We start from the raw sequence: 24,300 nt of genomic DNA, 5'->3' as shown, positions 1-24,300 counted from the left end.
GCCTTTGTTTTGCCGAACTCCGTTATCATCCCGTGTGTCAAATTTCTCTAAACTCATCTATTTACTTTCAATTGCAATTTAATTTCAGTTTTTGAGCAATTAGAGGTGCCCCTAAGTGTAACAACATGTAGCGGATCCAATCTGAACTGAATTTAGACTTCTACACATATAAAGGATGCATTTAATCAAAGGAAGAAAGATTATTTAACTGTAGGGTTCAGATTCAATCCGAATTGAAATCAATAAATCTCAGCCACACGACTTTCTGTCATCCAATTCAATTTAAGGTGCATAATATAGAGGAGATATATATATATATATATATATATATATATATATATATAGAGAGAGAGAGATGGGCTATGGTGCATTGCAATGCATGAACCCTCTTATGCATTGCACTATTAATCATGGATTTAAAGTCCAAACAACCAATCTGAACCGTTCATCTTGTTCTTCATATTAATATGTGCTTGGGGACCAAATTTCACATTTTTTGGAATTTTTTTACTATTTATTAAGCAATTTTGAAAGTCGCTGATCTGATGGTCTAGAAAATTTTACTGTTTTTTACTGTTCACAGCAAAACAGCAATTTTCAAAAATGCTTAATAAATAGTAAAAAAATTCCAAAAAATGTAAAATTTGGTCTCCAAGCACATTTCTATATGGATTAAACATCTAATGGTTCGGATCGGTCATTTGGACTTTAAATCCGTGATTATAGTGCAATGCATAAGGGGGTTCATGCATTGCAATGCACCATAGCCCATCTCTCTCTCTCTCTCTCTCTCTCTCTCTATATATATATATATATGAGTTAGGCTGGGGTGCTATGGATAGCATAGTGGCCTCTATGCTACGGCTCAATATTCGAGTTTTCAAAATCCAAACGGTCGATCCGAACCGTTCATCTTATTCTCCATATTAATATCTGCTTGGAGACCAAATTTTACATTTTTCTGAATTTTTTTACTATTTATTAAGTATTTTACAAAATTGTTGATCCAACGGTGGCTGCACAAAACAATAAAACCGTTGGATTAGCGATTTTCAAAGTGGCTTAATAAATAGTAAAAAAGTTCAGAAAATTATAAAATTTGGTCTCCATGCAGATATTAATATGGAGAATAAGATGAACGGTTTGGATCGACCGTTTGGATTTTGAAAACTCGAATATTGAGCCGTAGCATAGAGGCCACTATGCTATCCATAGCACCCCAGCCTAACTCATATATATATATATATATATAATTTTGTACAGGAAATATATAAACTCAAATAGACGAAGATATAAAAATTATAGCGGTGCAACAGAATTTATGAACAAAATCATAATAAAAATCATTTATGACTATAATTAAAAGGCTTACAGAAAACAAAAATCTAGATCCAATTTGGGATCATATCATGTCATGATCTCCTCAATCCCCTGAGAAGTTGTGAAACCTTCATTGCTATACTACAATTGAACAATATCATGCACCGTGATATATTGTGTTCATAAAGAGCAAATAATAAATCCTTAATAAAGGAAGAAGTGCAATATTCATATAACTAACAAATATCTTCAAATAAAATAATAACAACTTTTCGTCACCCACGTGATGTTGTTGAGTACAGATTTCTGTTTTGTAATACGCCAAGAGTCGTGCATGATTCACCAAACCGATTCTCCTTTCCACATTTGTTCATGTTCATTTATTAGGCCAGCTCTGGTTTGAATGACCTCTTTTTTTTTTTTTGATAAAAAAATTTGAATGATCTCTCTCCAACCTTTGATTTTTGCTTAAATGATTCAGTCATAGACTCATAGACACATTAAATGATGTAGTCAGAGATATCTGCAAATTTTATATTTTATTTTATCCAATAATTACAGCATGTGCATCCTTCTTACAAATTAATTAAAATGCTGACATGATAAATACAATGTCAATTACGAGGATGTGAAATAAATATCTAATTGATAATTTAATATTTTTTAATTTAATAATCTGGCTAAAATTTCCATATTAACACTTTCCAATTGATTTGTAAGACGTGTAGTAGGAATATACAAATAAAAACACATAAAATATTATATCTCGTAAATTAAGAATAAAGAAGTCGGAATTAAATGCAAGAATAAATATGGTTTGAAGATAGTTTGACATTTTCTTAAATTTTTGATAAAGTTGCTTATGTGACAAACACAAATTTAATAAAGTGGTTAGGTTTAATTACACTTTTAATAATACTAGGTAGGTGTTAGTTGGGAGTATGCCACGTCTTTAGATGGTTTTTATTTGATTTTAATCATTGTTAGATATGTTATGAATTATTTTAGCAATGAAAATTGTAAACCCATCAAATTCAACTGTATAAAAGACAACAGGAGTTGCACATTTGCTAAGTTATAATTAATTAAGTAGTTATATATATATTATTGCAACTTAGCTACATTGAATTAAAAATCAACAGTAGTTAGGCCAATCTATGTACATGCATACAGTCTTAATTAATTGGGTAGTTGAGATTGATAGATATTTCATGATACCTTTTAGTACTTAATGCGGGACTGGGTTCATCTGATTAGACAGTGGAGATACTTAAGAATGTATGGGGCTAACCTCACCTTTTGATAAGAAGAAATTCAGATGTTCCAACTCCATAGCATAATATATAGCGATCTATTTTATAATAGAAAATGGATCAGAAAACAAACTGCAAACTATTATATTATGGAAAAATGCCACATAAAAGCTTATCCTTTATCCTAGCGGTAAGAGCCACATATATCATATATGGATGAAATTAAGTTATTTCAGCTAATTAAGTGCCACGTGATCATGAGGAAATTAAGTTATTTCAGCTAATTGGAACTTCTTAAAATTCAAATGTATTTCACATATTTATCTTCCTAATTGGTGAAGTGTTGCAATTGTTGAATTGGTGAAGTATTAGTTGAATTGTTGCAATTGTGTTGCGCCATAACCACACATATCATAATCAAACATAACATAACTAAGTCATAGTGAATTAGTTGCGCCATAACCACACATATCATAATCAAACATAACATATCATAATCAAACATAACATAACTAAGTCATAGTGAATTAGTTGCGCCATAACCACACATATCATAATCAAACATAACATAACTAATCATGTTCAATCACATTAGTCACTTTTTTATCATGTTTAAGTATTTTTTTGTCAAATTTTAATTTTGTTTAAGGCATTGTAAAAGCATAAAAAATGTAAAAAAATTATAAAAAAGAAAAGAAATACATATAATATTAAATATGAGCTGACCACATGTCATGTGTCGTCATTAAATTGATTTCCGTAATATGTTATATTTTTTTAAAATAATCACGACATATAAATAAACACAGCACAAGACACAAAAGAAACATGTGACCAGCCGTACTCGTACTGTACCGTGCTATTCCGTTGTACGTCCGTTACTTTATTACGTAGTAGAGGTGCATTGATATTTCAGTCACTTTTGCTGGATTAACTTTACACCACATATTCTTAATAAAATAAAATAAAAAATTTACACCACATATTTGATGCAGTAAATTGACCTAGTAAAAAATTATTTTTAAATAATTTATCTCAATCGAATTTATTGTTTTTCGGCCGATTTAAATGAGAGCATGTGAGTATGTGACCTCTAGGCTCACTACTAAAAAGATAACAATTGTATTTGCTACACCGAGTCTATTCAAAAGTCCATTACACCTTCAGACTGCAGCTATAAAAGCTGTGAAAAAGGCCAATGTAACCAAGCAAAGAGAATACAGAAAGCAAAAATTTGATATGGCTTCAAATCCCGGTCTACTCACTGAATGGCCATGGCAAAGACTTGGCAACTTCAAGGTACACCCCTGAAATTATATAATTTTACAAAACAGTCCCTACTCAACTACATTACATATCAAATATACAATGATCAATGTGTGTATATATATATATAGAGTTAGGCTGGGGTGCTATGGATAGCATAGTGGCCTCTATGCTACGGTTCAATATTCGAGTTTTCAAAATCCAAACGGTCGATCCGAACCGTTCATCTTATTCTCCATATTAATATCTGCTTGGAGACCAAATTTTATAATTTTCTGAATTTTTTTACTATTTATTAAGCCACTTTGAAAATCGCTAATCCAACGGTTTTACTGTTTTGTGCAGCCACCGTTGGATCAACAATTTTGTAAAATACTTAATAAATAGTAAAAAAATTCATAAAAATGTAAAATTTGGTCTCCAAGCAGATATTAATATGGAGAATAAGATGAACGGTTCGGATCGACCGTTTGGATTTTGAAAACTCGAATATTGAGCCGTAGCATAGAGGCCACTATGCTATCCATAGCACCCCAGCCTAACTCTATATATATATATATATATCTAGAATTTAGTATGGCATGTTAATTTACTATACTTTCTTTTCAAATGTAGTATGTTGTGTTGGCACCTTGGGCGATACACGGCTTCTACGGACTGGTATCAAAAGGCTGGCGCGAGGCAGATATGGGGTACCTGATGATTTTACCGGGTTTGTTGGTCAGGATGCTCCACAACCAGATCTGGATTAGCTTGTCGCGATTTCAAAATGCGAGAAGCAAACATAGGATTGTAGATAAGAGCCTCGACTTCGAGCAGGTTGACCGCGAGAGAAACTGGTACGTACCATTATAAACTTCGAGAAATACTTGGATTATATATGCAGTTTAGTAGGGCACTTAGTGCCACATTATTTTATTCAGAGCACAAAACTTGGATTGAAACAGTTTTTGTGTAAGTTAAAAAAACAAATAAAGTGAGCCATTTTAATTTCATTAGTACTTGTCTTTTTTGCTGGAGCTCAAATTGGTACCAAACTATAAATTGGGGTGTCAACGGAGGGCGAAACGGGTCGGGTGAAAGCATTTTCATAACCTTACATGCATGTTATATATGTTACCAAAAAAATCATTACCCGTACCCGATAAACTAAATGAAAAAAACTTTATCCGTAACTGTCTTATCGAATTAGTTAGGAGGGACCATCTTAGGAGGTAGAGGGTCTAAAAGACCATGTACATTGTGATCCTTGTAAATTTTTTTTCTTATAATATATTTGTTAACTCTGCACTTGCCAGTTAACCATAAAAAAAATAAAGAGTAGAACTAGGGTGTTCACCAAGTTCTTTGGTGAACTTAAGTCTAAAATTCATCGAATTGGCTTTAAATGACGAATTTGAACTATTGAAACATGCCTACTTTACGAGTGATGCATCTACATATAAAAAAAAATTAATTTTGCATAGAGTCAAGTGGTCAAAATACATTCAAAAAATGAATGCATTAAAATTAATTTATTAACATTCTAATTTTGACCGGCCACTTGACTTTAAACTAAATTAATTCAAATGTTTAAAATTTTCACATGTAGACGTATCACTCGTAAGGTAGGCGGATTTCAACAATTCGGATTCGTCATTTGAAGCCGATTTGACATGTTTTAGAGTTAAGTTCACCAAGAAGCTTGGTGAACTTAAGAACACCGTAGTTCTACTCACCAATAAAACTATATCATATTACTCATCATCTCCATATAAATATATACCTATATATATAATTTCCATTTTTAATTATTATTATATATAATTTACAAAATTGACCTTTCTTCACAAAAAATTGAAATCAAATGTCCCTCTCATCAAAATATTTTCAAGAATGCCCTTGTTGGCCCACATCTTCTCTCCCATCTCTAGCATTTATGTATATATAATTAATTATATTCTGCTTCTCTGATAATCTGCATGAAACAATGAACATGCATGCCATTTTCCTTCATGATAGGCCAACCTTATGAATTAGCTTATAAAACAAGAGAAAATAGACATGCACCTAAATTATACGGCCACATTGAAAATTCTCTAAAACATGATTATCAATTGTTGCAAAATGAAATATACAGGTTAAAAGCAAACATTACTAATTATTAAATCTGTATGAACTGCACCATGGCAGAACTAGAAAATTTAGAAAAAAATTAGATTGAGAGGGTTGAAACATAAAATACATAATACATGCAAATGCACAATGTGTTGTCATTGGAATTTGAACCAAGTCTCTATAACCATAAAATAAAATTCTACCCGTAGGGCTGATTTATTTAATAAATTTTATAAAATGAAGTTTCCATTAAATTTCTATACACACAATGAAAATTTTTAAAATTCATGAGAGGGACTAATTAAGCACTTCATGGATAAAGAAGAGGTAACACAGTTGGCTAAAAGAAATTTGTGGACTGGTCATCATGCTCGGAAAAAGACAGTATCTACATAATATATAGAGTATGGAAAATTAAATATGGCTGTACAAAAAAGGAAATTGTACTTGTTAATTTGTGGATCCCATACCATGATGCCAATGGTACGTCTAAACTTGTCCCGGACGTACAGAGCATCCAAAGTCACGTGAACAAATTAAAATAGAGCAGATATATATACATATAGTCACAATAAATACAAAGATGATAAGAGATCTTTTGCAACCATTCATTAATTATTTGTATTTTCTAAGCTGTAACTAACTTATTTATTTCCTGTAATGTGGTAAAAGGTTAATTACCTTCTAGCCCTAATATATAGTTGTCAAACTTTCCAAGGAATGGTCAATAGCACCATAAATGAAAGCATCCCCAGCTAATTAGGAGTCCGCATTGCATGCATTAACTCAAAATATCATCTTTTATTTAGGCAAATCAAACTGACCAGAGCCTATAATTCAGGGGCTCTTTAATATTAGTGCAAATCTAATATGTACGGATCTTAATGTAAATCATACGGTCTAGATGTATTAACTCAAAAGATTCTTTTTTGAGTTCATGCAGAGGATACGAATTTGCTAATTAGGTCGGGTAAATATTTTAACATGCAACTCACTAATCACATGCAGCACTGTTTTGTTTCTTTAGTCCATGCGCTGCATGAAGCCATAACTGTTATGTTAAATTTTTTGCCCAATTAGGTACCCGTTGTACATTGCATTAATATTCAATGTTGAATATATTGAGGCACGCCGATGCAATTCTGATTTATATATGTTCGATCTCAACATTTTACAAATTCTGACTATATATGTTTTACGATTCTAATCGATATATACACACAAACACAAATGATATATATACAGGGATGATCAGATAATATTCAATGGCATCCTCATGTATGTTGGTGCTTATTACATCGAAAAGGCAAAGTACCTGCCATGGTGGAACACTGATGGGGCCATACTAATAGCACTACTACACATGGGTCCCGTTGAGTTCCTCTACTACTGGTTTCACCGTGCGCTGCACCATCACTTCCTCTATTCACGGTACCATTCGCACCACCATGCATCCATAGTCACTGAACCTATTACTTGTGAGTAAATTTTTTTCTTAAATTTTTATTTCATATATGTACTAATAAAGCGAAAACTTACAGTAGCTTTTTTTTTAGGTTGGCTGCTTATAAAACCGAATGCAATTAATTTGAAGATCGTTTAATCTTTAAGTTTAGTATATAAAAGCTTAAATGCATGATTAAGTGATTTTCAAATTGCAACAAAATTATATCCGGCCAGTCTTTTTAGATGATGGGGAGCATATATATAATTTTATTCATTTTGAAAAAGTGTTGACAATGGTTGTCAAGATTATCAGATAAGCTGATTATTAATTTAGCATATTTAACTTGATGATTCCTTTTGTAATACCATAATTGAAAATGCTTTTTTTGTTCTATAAATGTATACTTTTACTAAACATCATTGTCAAAATGCTTTTTTGTTCTACTTTAATTGATTCATGTACATTGTATTTTCCAAATACATTTGGCCACCTAAGAATTGATTAAGCCGAAATATGTGCCCCAGTATAACTTATTGTCAGGAACTAGGCATGTGTATTAACTTTTTTCTTTTAAGCTGGTAAATCACATTGACTTCACAGATTAAAGCAAAATAATTGAATATCACATCATCTAACAATGTCAATAATTTTTTCATTGATCGATTAATCTGCAGCTGTGATTCATCCATTTGCCGAACACATAGTCTACTTCGCACTCTTTGCAATCCCATTGCTGTCAGCAGTTTTCACCGGGACTGCATCGATTTTGAATTTCCTGTTTTATCTCATATATATTGATTTCATGAACAACATGGGACATTGCAACTTTGAACTTGTGCCTGATTGGCTTTTCCATGCCTTCCCGCCTCTAAAGTATCTCATGTACACGCCCTCGTAAGTATTTTTTTATTTCATTGAGATTTTTGACCGTTCATAATTTGTCAATTGGATCGGATAGTGCTCCAATTAGGGATAAATTGTACCAACTTAATTCTACTGGTTTTGCAAATAGCAGTGACAATTTAATTTCCTGCTCACAACTGAGAGCAATTGTAAGTATCAAATCTAGAGAAGCATAAGATGATTTTTTTTTATTTTTTGAAATCCTTGGTAGTGACTACCAAGTTATATAAATATAAATGTGTTTAATACAACTTTTTCTAAAAAAGCAACAAAAAATTCTCAAGTTACATTAGGTTACATTTACACCACCAGCAAAATTACTATCCCTACCTCCCCTGCAGAACTTCAACCAAAAGATGATTTTTGGATGCCTCAGTTTTTTGTTATTAATTGAGCTAACGTAATTCATGACCAACATCTCAGTTTTTGTTACTATCTCAAAATTTTTGTTAAAAACATATAGTTGGACAAGATTTTTTAAATTTGATAAACGTGATTTTTGCATTTCCAAACAAACAAATTTGGTATTATCTGCGTTTACTGGCAAAATGTTTTGAGTGTTATTTCCTATCTGAAACTTTAGGGATAATAAATTAATTGTAATTTTGCAAACTCATGGATAAAATACAGCACTTGATTGCAAAAAATAAAAATAAAAATTTACCAGGGATTCTGACACATGGAATTGTACTATACCAGGTACCATTCCCTTCACCACACTCAATTCAGAACAAACTATTCTCTGTTCATGCCTTTCTACGACTACGTGTATAATACCATGGACAAATCATCTGACGATCTCTATGAAAGAACTCTCGAGGGCAAAGAAGAAAATATAGATGTGGTACACCTCGCACATCCTACCACATTACAGTCAATATTTTATTTTAGACTTGGTTTTGCATCCCTTGCTTCCATGCCTTATCACTCGAAATGGTACATGATTGTGTTGTCACCAGTATCATGGATATCAATGATGGTGACATCAATTTATGGGTCGACATTTACCGTTGAGAGAAATACTATGGACAAGCTAAAGATGCAAACTTGGGCTATACCGAGATATGCTTTTCAGGTATCTAAAATTTTCTATTTTGCGTTGTAACATCTAAAGTTTTGATTAAGAAAATTATAATAACTATATACTTTACATGGCAGTATGGCTTGGGATGGGAGAAGGAAGCAATCAATGACTTAATTGAAAAGGCGATATTGGATGCCGACAAAAGAGGCGTCAAAGTTCTCAGTCTAGGGCTCTTGAACCAGGTAAGATAGTTTCCCTTGTAACCCCAATTTAAAGTACTTTTTAATTACAAGTAATTTCAATTTTTAGTTTTGTAAAGTCATTTTAATGTACCTTTTAATTAGCTTGGCACACAACATGACCAAATTGTCCAAAACCTTTGGATACTAGCTTACAACAAGCTGTATTTACTTCATCATAACGGTTACTCATTACTCAAATTACTAATTCATCAGGTTAATTTAGTACAAAATCTCATTTGAAGGAGGTAAAAAAACACTCCTTGGGAAGGCTAAAATTGTCATCATCAGGCCATTGATTTTTTTTTTTCTATATACTATATAATTATGTTTTCAAGTATCATAGAGTATATTTTTAATGTAATTCACTATGGAGAACTGCATTCGGTATAACTATTTTTGCAATTTTATAACTGTTTTACTTGCTTCAGACAAGGGAACTTAACGGAAGTGGCGAGCTATACCTACAAAAGCATCCAAAATTGAATGTTAAAATTGTGGATGGTAGTAGCTTAGCGGCAGCCTTGGTTATCAAAAGCATTCCTCAAGAAGTAGACCAAGTTCTCCTCACAGGAGACCTCTCCAAAGTCGCTTGTGCTATCGCCACATCCTTATGCCAGGGGGGTATCCAGGTAATATCACTAATTTAAATAAACTTGATGTTACAAGTTAAGAAATTAAGAACAACTGACCAAATTTTTTTTGAGTAGGTGATCATGAATCAAAAGCAAGAGTATCATATCCTAAAGCCGCAATTGCCAGAAAATATAGCTTCGAATCTTCTCTTTTCAAGAACCTCAACTCCGGAGGTAATTCAAATAGACTTCTTTTCTTTTACACCTTTTTTATTATAATTAAGCTCGTATGAAATGCACTATTTTATTCCCTAATACCCCAATTTGAACTTAGTCCTTGCTGGAATTTGAATGTAACCTTCACTGTAAGAGACATATATCATTATCATTATTTGAAAGACTTGGTGGAATGGAATTTAGAATTCTGATTTTGAGCTTCAGTTTCTTTGTTTTTTTTGGGCTGAAATTTGAGCTTTTCATTTGAACAATACATAGGTTTGGCTAGTTGGAGATGGAATTGAAGACAAAGATCAAAGAAGAGCACAAAAAGGAACAAAATTTATCCCGTTTTCACAGTTCCCACTGAAGAAGGCACGCAAGAATTGCACTTACTACACCACACCTGCCATGAAGATCCCAAAATCACTACAAAACATGCACTCGTGTGAGGTAAATTGGCTTAATTAGTTAATTTTAAATTAATAACTTGTGTTTCAATAAGCGCATTTGATTTATTTTCCTTTTCCTTTCATGACTTTCATGACAAGTTTTTTGCAACAATTATGTATTTGGGGTTAAAAAATATGCTCTTCTCTGTTTAGAACTGGCTACCGAGACGGGTGATGAGTGCATGGCGTGTTGCGGGGATAGTGCACGCACTAGAGGGTTGGAGTATGCACGAGTGCGGTGATGCTATTCTCGACATGGAGATGATATTATCAGCTGCTACTCGCCATGGATTTGTTCCTCTTCAACAGGCCTAAATGCAAAGTTGCTTTTGTTGTTGCAATGTCTTGCTTGTTACTATATAATAATGCATGCATTGAACAAAGGGTCTTAATTCTCTTCTAAAATACTCTGCCTACTTTGTCTATGGTAATTGTATGTGTATAAACTATGAATGTTGAATGTACTTCGCATGTAATCTTATTTAAGTAATTATGAAAAGAAATGATGTTAGCAGATGTTTTTTTGCTAAATCTTAATTAAATTATATTGTAATATATGAGACATAATTATAAATGGGCCATAATTTTTATGAAAGGCCCAATATGCAGATTTAAAAGCTCATAATGTATAGACCATGGTCAGCAAACGGGTAAATATTTTAACAGAGTAGGTTTAGCTTCATGCAGCGCACGGACTATAGAATCAAAACAGCGCTGTATATGGTTCATGTGCTGCATGAAGGTAAATCTACTCTGTTAAATCATAGCCCAGCAAACATTGGATTCCCTTTTCCCACTTAGCTGTCATCCAACAGTAACATTAATTCTTCAAGTAGGTCCCACATTTCAGCCATACTAGCTTTTGTACAAGGAAAGTTTTGAAGAACGCCCTACCCTATCTCGAGTAGATGAAATGACATAGCTTGTGGCGTATCTTGATATTACTCTTCGTGTGTGATATCATAGACAGGACGATAGCCCGATACGTTAATAATAGTTGGTCATCCATGATGTCAGCGATCTCTTATACAGAAACAAGTTTGAGATACGTCGTAGAGGATCTGAAATCTGAACGAAGGCTCCAACGGTCATATTCCCCGGAATTCAATGCTTAAAGAGTAAAGAATTGATAAAATAAAAGGAAAGAAACCCTATCCCAACTTCTTGACCGTTTTACCCCGCAAGAGAAGAGACCACACCTCTCACCATTAAATCTCTGCGATCGCCATTAGCAATACAGGAGAGGAGAGAGAGAGAGAGAGCTTGTTGTTCTCATCTTTCGATCCAAATTCCATGGAAATAACAGCATTTAAAATTTGAACCTTTCTCAAAATTCTTCGATCAGAACTAAACCCTAGCGACTCTTGATCTAGCACTCCTTTTCAAATGGGGTGCTTTCTTGGATGCTTCGGTGGAGAGAAGGAGGAAAGGAAGGAGAGGAGGAGGCGCCGCTCAGCCAAAAGATGGCCACATAGTGAGCGGGTATGGCATAATTTGGGTTTTCTAAGGTTTTTTTTGTTAGCCCATATAATGTATACAAGTTTGCAATTAAACCACTGTAAACTTGAATTTTTGCGTAGATACCCTCTAAAATGGTTTCTTTATTTTACCTTTAGGTTGACTGCTGATTGTGTAAGAATTTACTGTTTGAGCTGTCTCATAAGTTCTCAGTGGCTTGAGAGTACGTGAGATAAAGATATGAGGCACGTGTAATTGTAGGTTTATGTTGGCAAACAAACTACCCAGAATTTGAAGTGTCTTTGTCAAAATTATATTTTGTTGGGGCTATATGCATCAAGAAAAAATCTTCTCAAATTTACTCCTACCTTGTTTATTATTCAAGCAAATATCTCTTCAGTTTATGTGGGGGTGCCATAATTGTTAGTTAAACTGGATTGATTAGGTCAAATAAATATCTATCAAATTATAAATGGACTGTTTGGACTGAATCAATACCAAACTGTTGCCTTTTTTTAATAATGGCACCAGATGCAAGTCAGTATCTTCCAGTCTCAGGCTTACAATAAGAGAAGGTTCCCTGATTTGATTACTTCTTGCTTCTAATTTGGTTTTCTCTTTCAAAATTACCAGAAAAATTAAGCTCTAAGCTGTGCAAAGTTCTCTCTAGATTAGGATTTCTTTGATATATTCTAATATTTCTGTTTTTTGCACTTTTCAGTTGAATAAGAGAAATGCAAGCTCTAGACCTTCTCAATTGGTGGCAACTCAGTCGAGACAACCTTCCCTGACACAGGTCACACCACAACTATCTCCTGAAAAGCTGCCACTGGATCCTGCAGTTGAGTCTGCTTATTGTGAAATGACCTTTCCACTGGACCTATCTGTTGAGTCTTTTTCTCCCGAAAACATCCTTCCTCCAGAATCAGCAGTTGAGTCTATTTCCTCCAAAAAGAGCCTGCCACAGAACCCTCCAGTTCACTCTATCACTCAGGAGAAGCCTCCATTGCACACTCCAGTTGAGCCTGCTAAAGCCCAACTCTCTGAGATAAGGTACATTTTAGTTATTTTCCCTTTAGTTCTTATATTTTCATAGTAGGGGTATTGGATATTTTCTCGTGAGATTGTTGTGTAAGCCCTGTGTATATTTATCAAGGGCTTGCGCTAATTTGTGTTAAGGTGATTACAAGTAACCTTGTTTCATAGATGGTACAGTACTGCCGAGTACTATGCAACTGGTCTCCTAGACTTGCCTAGTCAGGTAAATAAAGAGAAACATGCATGTTAGTTTAAAAATGGTGTAAGATCATTCTGTGTATTTTCTTATTTGTAGAGGGGCTGATGATAAGAAGAGTAGTAGTCTCCCTAGAAAGAAAGTAACCTTTGATTTGAATGTAAAGACATATGAACCAGCTGGAGAAAGATGCTACTCGTCAGACGATGAGATTGAAGAAGAAACACATCTAAAATCTCGACTTCTACTGAGCCCAACCTGTGTCACCTTCCCCTCAAACCACCGGTACCAAAATTGTGATAGCGATGATGAAATAGAATTGGATGATGAAGAAGAGGAGGAGGATGAGGATTATTACTATTCTGATAGTGAAGAAGAGGGAGGTTTAGATGAATTAGATGAAGGAATAGGATTAGATGAACTCAGAATTAGAATTGAAGGAAATGACGAGGAGTCATACGAGTCGTTTTTTTCATTGTCAATAGATAAGGAGAAAGAGTTATCTGGTAACAATGCTAATGAAGAAGTAAGCAGCCTGAATAGCAAAAGTAACCCTGCTTCAACTGACATACCGGGTCTCCACACACGAGACCGGAGTCAGTTTGTGTACCCGGTTTTGAACCCGGTAGAGAATTTATCTCAATGGAAACAAGCCAAGGTGGTCAGCGTTTCAGAGAAATCAACAAGCAAAGACAAAACTGTAAATTCCAACCTCTACAAAGAAAACAAGGGGGATGAGGTCTCAGTTAATACGAGTCTTTCTACATGGTTGGTTTCGTCAGATAATTCAAAGTTGGAGAAGGGGCAGGTTGGTAATTTGCCACTTAGTCAGGAGGAAAGACCAATTTTGGGTGCACTGACAGTGCAGGATATCGTCAAACAAATAGAATCATCGGTGAATTCTTCACCAAGGCGGTCCCCAAGCCGAAGCCCGTCCCATGATGACGTACCAATTATTGGTACAGTGGGAAGCTACTGGAGCTGAGCAAGGGAATTGGTATTGCTCAACAAGGTTTGGAGAGGTATGATTTTTGTTTTGTCAAGGTCTATTTGTCTCAGCTTATCTTTGGATCTTGATTTTAACAAACTTTATGGTAATAAAAGGAAATGAGAACAGAGAAAAAATATCCCAAATAGAAAGTATAGCTGATAAAATCATAAAAGACAATGTTATAGTAGACCAAATAGTCAAATGAATCCAAAGGAAATAGGGGATGTTAATTGGAGCCAATATAATTTGCACATGGATAAATAATTGAAGGAAAGGGATTGTTTAGTTATTTACAAAAGTGGACAACTGTGGAAAGTGACAACAAAATTTACGGAAATACAAATATATGACTATATTTTTTCATAAATGTGTTTGATAAATGGCCAATCTATAATTTATTTATTTTATTTTGGCAAGTCGTACTTTATTGCAGTTGTCACTTGTCAGATAGGTATTGCAGTTGCTCACCTCAATAGGGTATATCCTATTATTAATAAATGCCAAAAGTGCACTATTTCGAATTGGGTTACCCAATTTGGGTACATTACCTGTATCATATTGGTACATTTCCCGTACCATATTGAGGTGAGCAACTCAGTTGAAACTTTCTTACACCCTTCTTGAATCTTTGTAGGAGAAGATAGGAAAGTGGCGCTGGGTTCTTCTCTGACTTGTTTGGTGCGTGCTTGGGAAAATACTTTTGTGTTGCTTAGTCTTCTGTAGAGATTTGAGAGGATAGAAGGATTGAAATAGTTATAGTATGTTTTCTTTTATTGGGTTGGTTATTCTTTTATTTGTTTGTATTATGAAGCTAAAGGCTTTCTATTGTACTTTATTAATGGTGTGTGCTTTCTTATTGTGTTTTTGCTTGATTATAGATAGAACTCTGATATTCATTGGCTTATTGTTTAATTGAGGGTATATTACCATTTAAAGGCAGTTTATTTCAAAATTTGAAGAAAAAAGTTCGTTTTGTGCTGGTACAAACTCTCAATCCTGATGATATATGAAAAAATGGTTATATTTCGTAGCTATCTGTCAATTTCGAGCTTTTAACATTCCATAATGAGTGAGGCTATGGTAATATACATATTACGGATCGACCCGTGCTATGGATATCTCTATTTTTAAAATAAAAACTGTCAATCCAAATTGCAAAAAACGTGTGGAAAATTGCAATGTGACAGGGAACGATGTGGATTCAGGTTATTAGGGCAAAATACTACCCTAGATCGTGCTTTTGGGCATCCAATCGAAGGCACAATAGCTCCAAGTTCTGGAAAAACCTGATTCTGACACATTCATATTGGGAGTGGTCAATGGAAAATTGGGAGTGGTCTGAACATTCATATCAACTCTCAACCGTTGTTCCAAAACTGGCAGAATCATAGAGCTGACACAAAGGAGCAGAGAGAGGCTGAGGCTGTGGTAGCTGAGCTCATAGATCCTCAAACATGTAATTGGGGATTTTGAAGCTCTTCTCACAAGATTTGGAGTTCAAGATGCACTCCATATAGCTACATCAGAGGTAACAAAACCAGGGCCAACTGGTGCACGTAACACATTACTGTTCACAAAGGCAAAGAATGACCAATTTTCTGTTGCAAAAGCCTATCAGCTGATACGAGGTAACATAGGGGTGCAATCTGATAAAGCTTTTTGGATGTGGCTGTGGAAGAATCAGGGTCTGCTACCTAAGCTCAAACTCTTTGTGTGGAGATGTGCCCAAAATGCCCTTGCTGTGACTGTGAGAGAGGTTTTAAGCATCAGAATACCAGCGGTTACTGCCATCTGTCTTTTATGCAACTCCTGCAATGAAACAGTAATGCACGCTCTCTTTGGCTGTCATTTTGCAAGAACGGCTTGGTGGGCCTCTCCTCTTAGCATCAGATAGGATACCTTCCAAGGCAACTTCAAAGAGACTATGCAGGCGATAATCAGCTCATTGTCTGATGCTGATATCAACTGCTTTGTCTGTATGGCTTGGGCGGTATGGAGGTCAAGGAATGATGCAGTGATGGGGGGTAAACAGCAAAACACCCAAACCTGTAACCGCTATTTCAGAGAGGCTAAACTGGCATGTTCTAATTTAACCCCTTCAAACCGAGACTCGACTGGTACTCTAACTGAGAACATGGCAACACATGAGGAGGAAGAAGAATATGTGTGCTATGTTGATGGATCCTGGGATAATAATGGGAATGGGGGAGTTGGAGTAATCCTAACCAGACAAGGCTCGCCTGTTAGATGGATATCAAAGTCGGTTAAGGCCATGGGGGCAGCACAGGTGGAAGCAATGGGTGTGCTTGAGGCCTACAAGCTCATGCTGCAAGGCTCTTGCAAAAAGGGTTGTGTTTTCTCTAATTCTCTTGAAACTGTGGACTCCCTGTCTCATAAACAGCCACTAATTCATGACTGGAGATCTTTCGACCAAATCTGGGCGGCCTGGATGCTGCAGCACCAAACTGGAGGCAGGTTCAGGGTGGTGTACCGATGAAGGTTAGACCAGTGGATTCAAAAGGCACATGTACTGGCAAACCAAGGGAGAATGTATGGCTGGGAAAAAGAAGGAAGCACTATGCCAGTATTCTTGCTACAAGAACAAACCTGATGTAATTTCATTAGGATGCAAATCATGTTTAGAGAAAGGAAAGTAGGTTTCAGGAAACCTATAGGCCTACGGGTCATGTTAGAAACCAAAACAAAAAAAATGTAAACATGATCTCCATATAAAAAATGTACTTGCAGACCAAATCTTACATTTTTTTTTTAAAAATTATTATATTTTTAGATAGGTGAAAAACCATTGCTTTTGGATGGTCCATAATTTTCAAATCAATTGATTTTTTTTATCTATCTAAACAACATAGTAAAAAGTTTGAAAAAATATAGAATTTGGTCTGCAAGTACATTTTATATGATATCATGTTGAATAATTTAGATCGACTGTTTGGACTTTAAAGATTTGAGTTCATAAAATGCATTTTTTTTTTTTTGGAAGGAAAAGCGTAATTCTTAGTAGTTTCCGTGCTTTTATATAATCTGCGCTGCTTTTTGAAATTTACAGTAACTGAATTATTGAACTACTGAAGTTTTAAAGAATTAAAAAACCTCCGAGTCATAGGTCAAGTTTCTTTCTAACAACCAACGGAAACTACCAACTAAATAACTCTTTAAATTAAATCTTTCCTATAGTCCAAGAATTTTTACTTATTGGAAACAGAGTTGACAGTTATATTTCATATATCCTCTTACAATGTTTTTGCTAAAATTGTAAATAAATTCCTCATTCGGGGTGGATAACTACTAAAATCAGCAAATCTGCTAAAAGCGCCAGGTAAGTACTATGATAAATCCTGCTGCGATTTTTCACTGTAAAAGAAATTCTCTAATGAACCAATTCTATACAACAATATGCCACTTACAATTTGGTAACTACAAATTAGTACACTGAATCTGGACCCACTTTCCAGCCTCTCCTTTTTACCTGGTCCAATCATTAAATTTCTTCCCTTTTTACTCATTGCATGCCGTTTAGGAGCTGGCATTCAAACTAACCTCTCACCTTCCTTTGCTAAAAATATAGAGACACAAAAACCAAAACCGTGCATGAAATTTTCTTGTTGGTCTCATATCTCTCTTCATCCTAATTTCCTTGCTGTGTATCCCCATCCCTCCTATCCCTCACGCGTAGGCTCGCGCAATAAACGAGTCATGGGTCGCCGTCACTCAGGCTCGTCGGTCTCCCGGTCAGATACTGAGCCAGACTCCTTTCCTGATGTGGCCACAGTTGAACTCGACTGCCCTTTCGGACGCATCGAGTCCCTCTCCCGAACTGACCTGCGTGAAACCGCCTATGAAATCTTCTTCATGTCATGCCGCTCTTCTCCCAGCTTCAATGCAACCCGAAGCGGACCTATGAGTTATAACCATTCAAATTCTTCGGGGGAATCTAATGGAGAGGTATCGCCTAGCGGTGGGAGCCATATAGGAGGGGTGGGGCCCAAGGGTGGGACCGGGATGAATATGGTGAATAGTAAGATAAAGAAGGTGCTAGGGTTGAAGGCAAGGAGGGCGTCACAGCCAATGACAAGGACAATGAGTCAGTCTTCGGTGAGCTCAGGGATGGTAGGGTCCACCGGGTTAGTGGGGGCTACAGTAACGATGAATAGTTTGCCTGGTTCATCGCCTGGGAAGGGAAGAAGGCCAATGACTTCTGCCGAGATCATGCGACAGCAGATGCGAGTCGCTGAGTTGAGCGATGCTCGACTCAGGAAGACTCTAATGCGCACCATGGTTGGCCAGGTTAGTTGATTCATGCAATGTACAAATGCATGCTTTGATTCGTATAAATATATATTTTTACCTTTCTTGAGCATTTTTATTGCAATGTACTAATTAAGGTTCAATTTTGAATTTTCCTTTTGTTTTTTTTCATCTATGAAAAGACCTGTTAAATTAAATCTATTCATTACTTACCAGGTAAACAAAAGAGCCGATCTAATAGTACTCCCTCTAGAGCTCCTTCGGCAACTGAAATCAACCGAGTTCAATGATTTGCATGAGTACCACCTCTGGCAGCGGCGCCAGATGAAGATTCTAGAAGCCGCCCTTATCCTTTACCCATACTATCCTCTCGAACGGCCCAATCCAAATGCACAAAGAATCAATGAAGTCAGCCGTGCAGTAGAAGCAAGGCCCCTCGACATGACAAACAAAGTTCTCGAACCAATACGCCACCTACAAAGTGCTGTTCTCACTCTGGCATGGCGGGCCCCCGGAGGAGGCCAAGGTGACTCATGCCACTGGGCCGATGGGTACCCGTTGAACGTGCATTTGTATGTGGCACTTCTCCAGTCAATTTTCGACCTCCGGGAAGAGACTGTGGTGTTAGATGAGGTCGACGAGTTGGTCGAGCTTATGAAAAGGACATGGCCAATTCTTGGCATAAATCGGATGATACACAACATATGCTTTGCATGGGTTCTCTTCCAACAGTACGTCATCACCAGTCAGGTGAGGTGTCCAGTAGTGTTCATTACTTGTCTAAATATTTGTATAGAAAACTAGATTGAGTTAGGCTACGGTACTATGCATAGCACATATTGGTTCGTACTATGGATCAATATTTCTATTTTCAATGTCCAAATAATCAATTTGAACCATTCAATATAATCTCCTTATGAAAATGTACTTTCATATTAAATTTTATATTCTTTATATATATTTTTTTAGATAGGTAGAAAATCACTTGATCTAAAGATTTTAGACCATGCAGAAGTTTTCTACCCATCTAAAAAAGATACTAAAAAAATTCTAAAAAATATAAATTCAACTGTATGTACATTTTCGTTTAAAGATCATGTTGAATGGTTTAGATTGACTAGTTGTTGACTTTAAAAAAAAAAATATTGATCCTTAGTTCGGACCAATCCGCTCTATGCATAGTACAAGAGCCTCACTCAACTAGATTTAAAAAAAAAAAAAAAAAAAAAAAAAAACTAGATTTCAAGAAATAAATGGAGTGAAGTTCTTGAACTTGGTACAGTATCAAAGTACCAATATGTGACGAGGTTATGGTCAATTATAATCCATTCTGGCTTTCTATTTGTACAAATCAATTAATTATGTGAAATATTTTCAGGTGGAGCCAGACCTGATCAGTGCCACACAAACGATGCTTGCGGAGGTAGCGACTGATGCGAAAAAAGGGGAGCGTGACAGTTGCTACATGAAAATTCTCTCAAGTGTGATGGGGACAATGCAGGGGTGGTTAGAGAAGCGGCTCATGGAGTACCATGAGAGTTTTGAAAGAGGCTCTGTTTACACAATGGAATACATTCTCTCGTTGGCCCTTACCTCTTGCAAGATTATATCAGAAGATGTACCAAGTGCAGCTAGTTGTTTGACCAGTGGATTGATCGACACTAATGCATTGTTGTCTTGCATGTCGAATAACCGTGTCGATTATTACATTAGGTCTTCCATGAGGAGTGCCTTCACCAAGGTATGCAAATATTTCCTTTGTTAATTTATTGATTTTATGATGTTAATTGATAGGATTATAGGGGTATCAGTGTACATATTTCTGTTTAACTTTTGTTACACAATAGATCCATAGTATACATAAGTACATTTCATATATCTATTTAACAAGAGGAGAGTTAAAATACACCCTCCCTTTTGTGCTCCTAACGTGCATCCTCCCCTCATATCTTTATTTTCAAAGTTCAAATAGTCAATTCGAACCTTCCAATGTGTTCTTCATATTAAATGTGCTTGGAGACCAAATTTTACATTTTTTTGAAAATTTTTTACTATTTTTTCAGAATTTTTGAAAATCACTACTTTGCTGAATTTTTTATTATTGTTTAGTTTAATCAGAAATTCTGAAAAAATAATAAAAAAATTCAAAAAAAATGTAAAATTTGGTCTCCAAGCACATTTTAATATGAATAACACATTGGAAGATTCAAATCAACTATTTGAACTTTGAAAATGAAGATATGAGGAGAGGGTGCACGTTAGGAGCACAAAAAGAGGATGCATTTTAACCCTCCTCATTTAACAATTCATGCTAGTTTTCTGTTCTTTGCACAAATTATCCTAGTTACATATACCTGGAATTGTATGAAGTACCAAGAAATCACAAAGATCACCCCAACTGTGCCATGTTGACAAATACAGATATTAGAAAATGGAATTGATGTCGGTCACAATGAGGGCGTGATGGTGGAAATGGAAGAGCAAGACCCAAGCACGATCCTTACACAACTAGCAAAAGACACCGAGCAACTGGCTGTTTTCGAGAAAGAAACTTACAGCCCACTGCTAAGGCGATGGCACCTGGCCCCGCACGCTATAGCTGTGATCACTCTTCACAACTGTTTTGGTGTAGTGCTAAAGCAATACCTAGCTAAGGTTACAAGTTTGACTAATGAGTTGGTTCGAGTGTTGCACTCAGCCGGCAGAATGGAGAAGGTGTTGGTTCAAATGGTGGTAGAGGATTCTTCCGAGAGCGATGATGGAGGCAAAGCGATCGTGAAGGAGATGGTGCCGTACGATGTTGAGTCAATTGTGGTTGGATTGCTCAAGAGTTGGATTGAGGAGAGGCTCAGGATTGGAAGGGAATGCCTCAACAGAGCTAAGGAAACCGAGGTAATTAACCAAGCATACCGAATTGGTGCACTATATTGGTATATATAAAAAATTTAGAAGCTTGATTCTTTCAATACCATTCATTAATTATTTTTATGGTAGACTGGGACCTGTTGCTTTGATTAGAGGTGCTCATAAAAGTTAAAACCGAATTAAAATAGTCGAACCAAAATTTTATTTGGTTTTCAAAAATCTAACCGAACTAACCGAATTAAACTTATCAACCAAATAAAAAAGAAACATAGTAAATTTCAGTATGTTTGATTGAACCGAAATAAGAGAGATTAAATTTCAAAAGGTCAAAACTGAATAAGAGAGATTAAACAAAACCATATACAAAAAATTGAAGTAATTCAAAAATTCAAACCAAACCATTTAATCCAAAATTTGTTGGTTCGATTGAAAACGAAATCAACCAGATTCAGTGAACACCCCTAGCTTTGATACCATGTTAGTGAACCAACTAGGTGCTATGAAGAAAGAGGCAATCAGGCACTCTGTATAGCTTAAGTGGTAGCCTTGTTATTGCTGGATCAGTGAAATGTTGTTTGATGTTGTAGAGCTGGATACCAAAGGCAAAGTCAGAGCCGATCGCACAATCGGCAGTCGACTTGATGAAGTTGGCAAAGGTAACGGTAGATGAGTTCTTTGAGATACCGGTGGGGGCGAGGGACGAAATGGTCCAAGAACTCGCAGATGGTTTGGGTGCTCTCATCCAGGACTACACTTCCTTTGTCTCATCTTGCGGTATGAACATAACCAATCATACTTTATTCATAACATTTACGCAAATAATACTTTTGGATCTAATTGAGAAACTATATATATGGATAATTCAGGCAATGGTACTACATGATTATTGTACTTTCTTTGAGACATTGTCCAAAAAAAAAAATTGGTTATTCCTGTGTACTTAGCAAAAGAACTCCTTACTGGCACCATTTACACAATTCTCTGTTTCAATATTGATACCTGGCACATGTTAAAATATTAGTCATTCATCTCTAAACAAACAATCTACAGGTACGAGGCAGAGTTATTTACCAAACCTGCCCCCATTGACAAGGTGCAACCAGGATTCGAAATTCATTAAACTCTGGAAAAGAGCAGCAAACCCATGCAAGAACGGCTCCGGGCCCCACCAGGGAAAATCCTCGAGCGGCTCAGATGGTCAAAACCCACGACCATCAACTAGCCGTGGCACACAACGCCTCTACATCCGCCTCAATACTCTCCACTACATCATCAACTACTTGAGCACACTTGACAAATCACTCACCTTCTTCTCATCATCAAACACCGCCACCGCAGCGAACCTCCCAAACCGCCGACTTGCACCATTCTCGCATCGCTTTGAGATTGCTCGCTCTGCCGTGCAGAATGCCATCCAACAGGTACTGTAATTTTGTTTAGTTTTTGAACTCCTTTGTTGCTTATATTTCAAACAATGAATTTTACAAAATAGCCAATTGCTAAATTTTGGAAAATGATCAGCCCAGTTACTCCTTGCTAATATATTGAACTTTTGAACAAGTATAGGTATCAGAGGTGGCTGCGTACCGCCTCATCTTCCTCGACTCACACCACTCCTTCTACGACGGCCTCTACGTTGGCAACGTCGAGAGCACTCGCATCCGCCCGAGCCTCCGCATCCTAAAGCAAAACCTAACCCTCCTTACCACCCTCCTCGTTGACCGTGCACAGCCACTCGCTGTCAAGGAGGTTATGAAAGCCTCCTATGAGGCGTTTCTCCTTGTGCTCCTTGCCGGCGGCAGTGAGCGATCGTTCACCCTTGCCGACCATGAGTTAATTGAAGATGATCTTAAGAGCTTGAAGAAGGCATTTTGTACATGCGGAGAGGGGTTGGTCGCCGAAGAGGCGGTTGACCGGGAGGCGGAGGTTGTAGAAGGTATAATCGGGTTGATGGGTATCTGCACGGAGAGGTTGATAGAGGAGTTTAGTATTGCAGCATGCGAAGCGAGTGGATTGGGTGGGATCACAGTTGGAGTTGGTGTGGGACCCAATGGACAGAAAACCAGCCCAGCAACAGTTGTACCAATGCCACCAACCACCGGCAAGTGGAACCGAGCCGATCCGAACACAATACTCCGGGTATTGTGTCATAGAAACGATGACGCAGCGAACCAGTTCTTAAAACGCAATTTCCAGCTAGCAAAGAGGAGATAATGTATTATTCTGCATTACAAAGGAGGAGAAAAAGAGAGCATTAATTTTTTTCGTTATTTGTTGTGGATATGCTGATTATATCACATGTAAGGTGTAGACAACATTGATTTAACTTGCTATGGAGTTTGATTGTTTTTGTTGTAAAGGAAAAGGTGAGGTTTATCAAATCCTGTCTCTTGAGTTTGACAGTTTCAACAAAATTTAGCCTTTTCTTTGTTACAGTAATTTAAGCTTAGTCAAGCTCTTCTTTCTCCATAAATAATAGATGAATTTTTTTACATATGTTTCCAATATATCCGAAATTTCCAAGCTTTAATTTTTTCGCTTTAATTTTTTTTTTTTTGGAGTGTGATAAGCAAATATTAATTTGGTAGCCGTCCAAATAGTTTGAGAGATGTAAAGCTCTTTTATTTCTTTTATTTTTTTAGTGAAGGTTGGTGGGGTGAAGCACACCTCTTTTGATTTTTTAATACTTTTGAA

At 36.1% G+C, this 24,300-nt stretch overlaps 3 protein-coding genes across 5 annotated transcripts; all 3 read left to right on the top strand.

Annotated features, from left to right (window-relative positions):
• Positions 1-3,785: 3,785 nt before the first annotated feature.
• Positions 3,786-11,334, top strand: LOC144567436 (very-long-chain aldehyde decarbonylase GL1-5-like). The gene is made up of 10 exons (XM_078317573.1): positions 3,786-3,872; positions 4,455-4,678; positions 7,182-7,414; positions 8,058-8,277; positions 8,986-9,361; positions 9,445-9,552; positions 9,981-10,181; positions 10,260-10,358; positions 10,620-10,793; positions 10,946-11,334. The coding sequence occupies exons 1-10, from the start codon at positions 3,813-3,815 to the stop codon at positions 11,105-11,107; spliced, it is 1,857 nt and encodes a 618-aa protein (XP_078173699.1). The 5' UTR covers positions 3,786-3,812; the 3' UTR covers positions 11,108-11,334.
• A 578-nt stretch (positions 11,335-11,912) lies between these two features.
• LOC144567396 (uncharacterized) lies at positions 11,913-15,410 on the top strand. Of its 3 annotated transcripts, none has more exons than XM_078317521.1 (4): positions 11,913-12,274; positions 12,972-13,303; positions 13,584-14,506; positions 15,110-15,410. In XM_078317521.1, the coding sequence occupies exons 1-3, from the start codon at positions 12,179-12,181 to the stop codon at positions 14,467-14,469; spliced, it is 1,314 nt and encodes a 437-aa protein (XP_078173647.1). In that variant the 5' UTR covers positions 11,913-12,178; the 3' UTR covers positions 14,470-14,506; positions 15,110-15,410. The 3 variants fall into 3 exon arrangements, with proteins under 3 accessions (XP_078173647.1, XP_078173648.1, XP_078173649.1); XM_078317522.1 differs by having other exon boundaries at positions 11,933-12,274; positions 13,584-14,496; XM_078317523.1 differs by lacking the exon at positions 15,110-15,410 and adding an exon at positions 14,529-15,010 and having other exon boundaries at positions 11,933-12,274; positions 13,584-14,496.
• Positions 15,411-18,009: 2,599 nt separating this feature from the next.
• Positions 18,010-24,060, top strand: LOC144567395 (protein unc-13 homolog). Its single transcript, XM_078317520.1, has 7 exons — positions 18,010-18,780; positions 18,958-19,491; positions 20,120-20,482; positions 21,163-21,633; positions 22,194-22,380; positions 22,657-23,027; positions 23,173-24,060. The coding sequence occupies exons 1-7, from the start codon at positions 18,085-18,087 to the stop codon at positions 23,818-23,820; spliced, it is 3,270 nt and encodes a 1,089-aa protein (XP_078173646.1). The 5' UTR covers positions 18,010-18,084; the 3' UTR covers positions 23,821-24,060.
• The last annotated feature ends 240 nt before the right edge of the window (positions 24,061-24,300 follow it).

This window comes from Carex rostrata, chromosome 16 (assembly GCF_964058835.1).
Source record: "Carex rostrata chromosome 16, lpCarRost1.2, whole genome shotgun sequence".
NCBI classification, from domain to species: domain Eukaryota; kingdom Viridiplantae; phylum Streptophyta; class Magnoliopsida; order Poales; family Cyperaceae; genus Carex; species Carex rostrata.
This window is presented reverse-complemented; position numbering and strand designations above follow the sequence as displayed.

Excerpts from the sequence above, each read along its gene's own strand:
- LOC144567436 (XM_078317573.1), top strand. The coding sequence starts at position 3,813 with ATGGCTTCAAATCCCGGTCTACTCACTGAATGGCCATGGCAAAGACTT. Across the intron at positions 7,415-8,057 it reads AGTCACTGAACCTATTACTT|CTGTGATTCATCCATTTGCC; the intron begins GTGAGTAAATTT and ends ATTAATCTGCAG. Across the intron at positions 10,182-10,259 it reads TATGCCAGGGGGGTATCCAG|GTGATCATGAATCAAAAGCA; the intron begins GTAATATCACTA and ends TTTTTTGAGTAG.
- LOC144567396 (XM_078317521.1), top strand. The coding sequence starts at position 12,179 with ATGGGGTGCTTTCTTGGATGCTTCGGTGGAGAGAAGGAGGAAAGGAAG. Across the intron at positions 12,275-12,971 it reads GATGGCCACATAGTGAGCGG|TTGAATAAGAGAAATGCAAG; the intron begins GTATGGCATAAT and ends TGCACTTTTCAG. Across the intron at positions 13,304-13,583 it reads GCCCAACTCTCTGAGATAAG|AGGGGCTGATGATAAGAAGA; the intron begins GTACATTTTAGT and ends TCTTATTTGTAG.
- LOC144567395 (XM_078317520.1), top strand. The coding sequence starts at position 18,085 with ATGAAATTTTCTTGTTGGTCTCATATCTCTCTTCATCCTAATTTCCTT. Across the intron at positions 18,781-18,957 it reads TGCGCACCATGGTTGGCCAG|GTAAACAAAAGAGCCGATCT; the intron begins GTTAGTTGATTC and ends ATTACTTACCAG. Across the intron at positions 19,492-20,119 it reads AGTACGTCATCACCAGTCAG|GTGGAGCCAGACCTGATCAG; the intron begins GTGAGGTGTCCA and ends AAATATTTTCAG.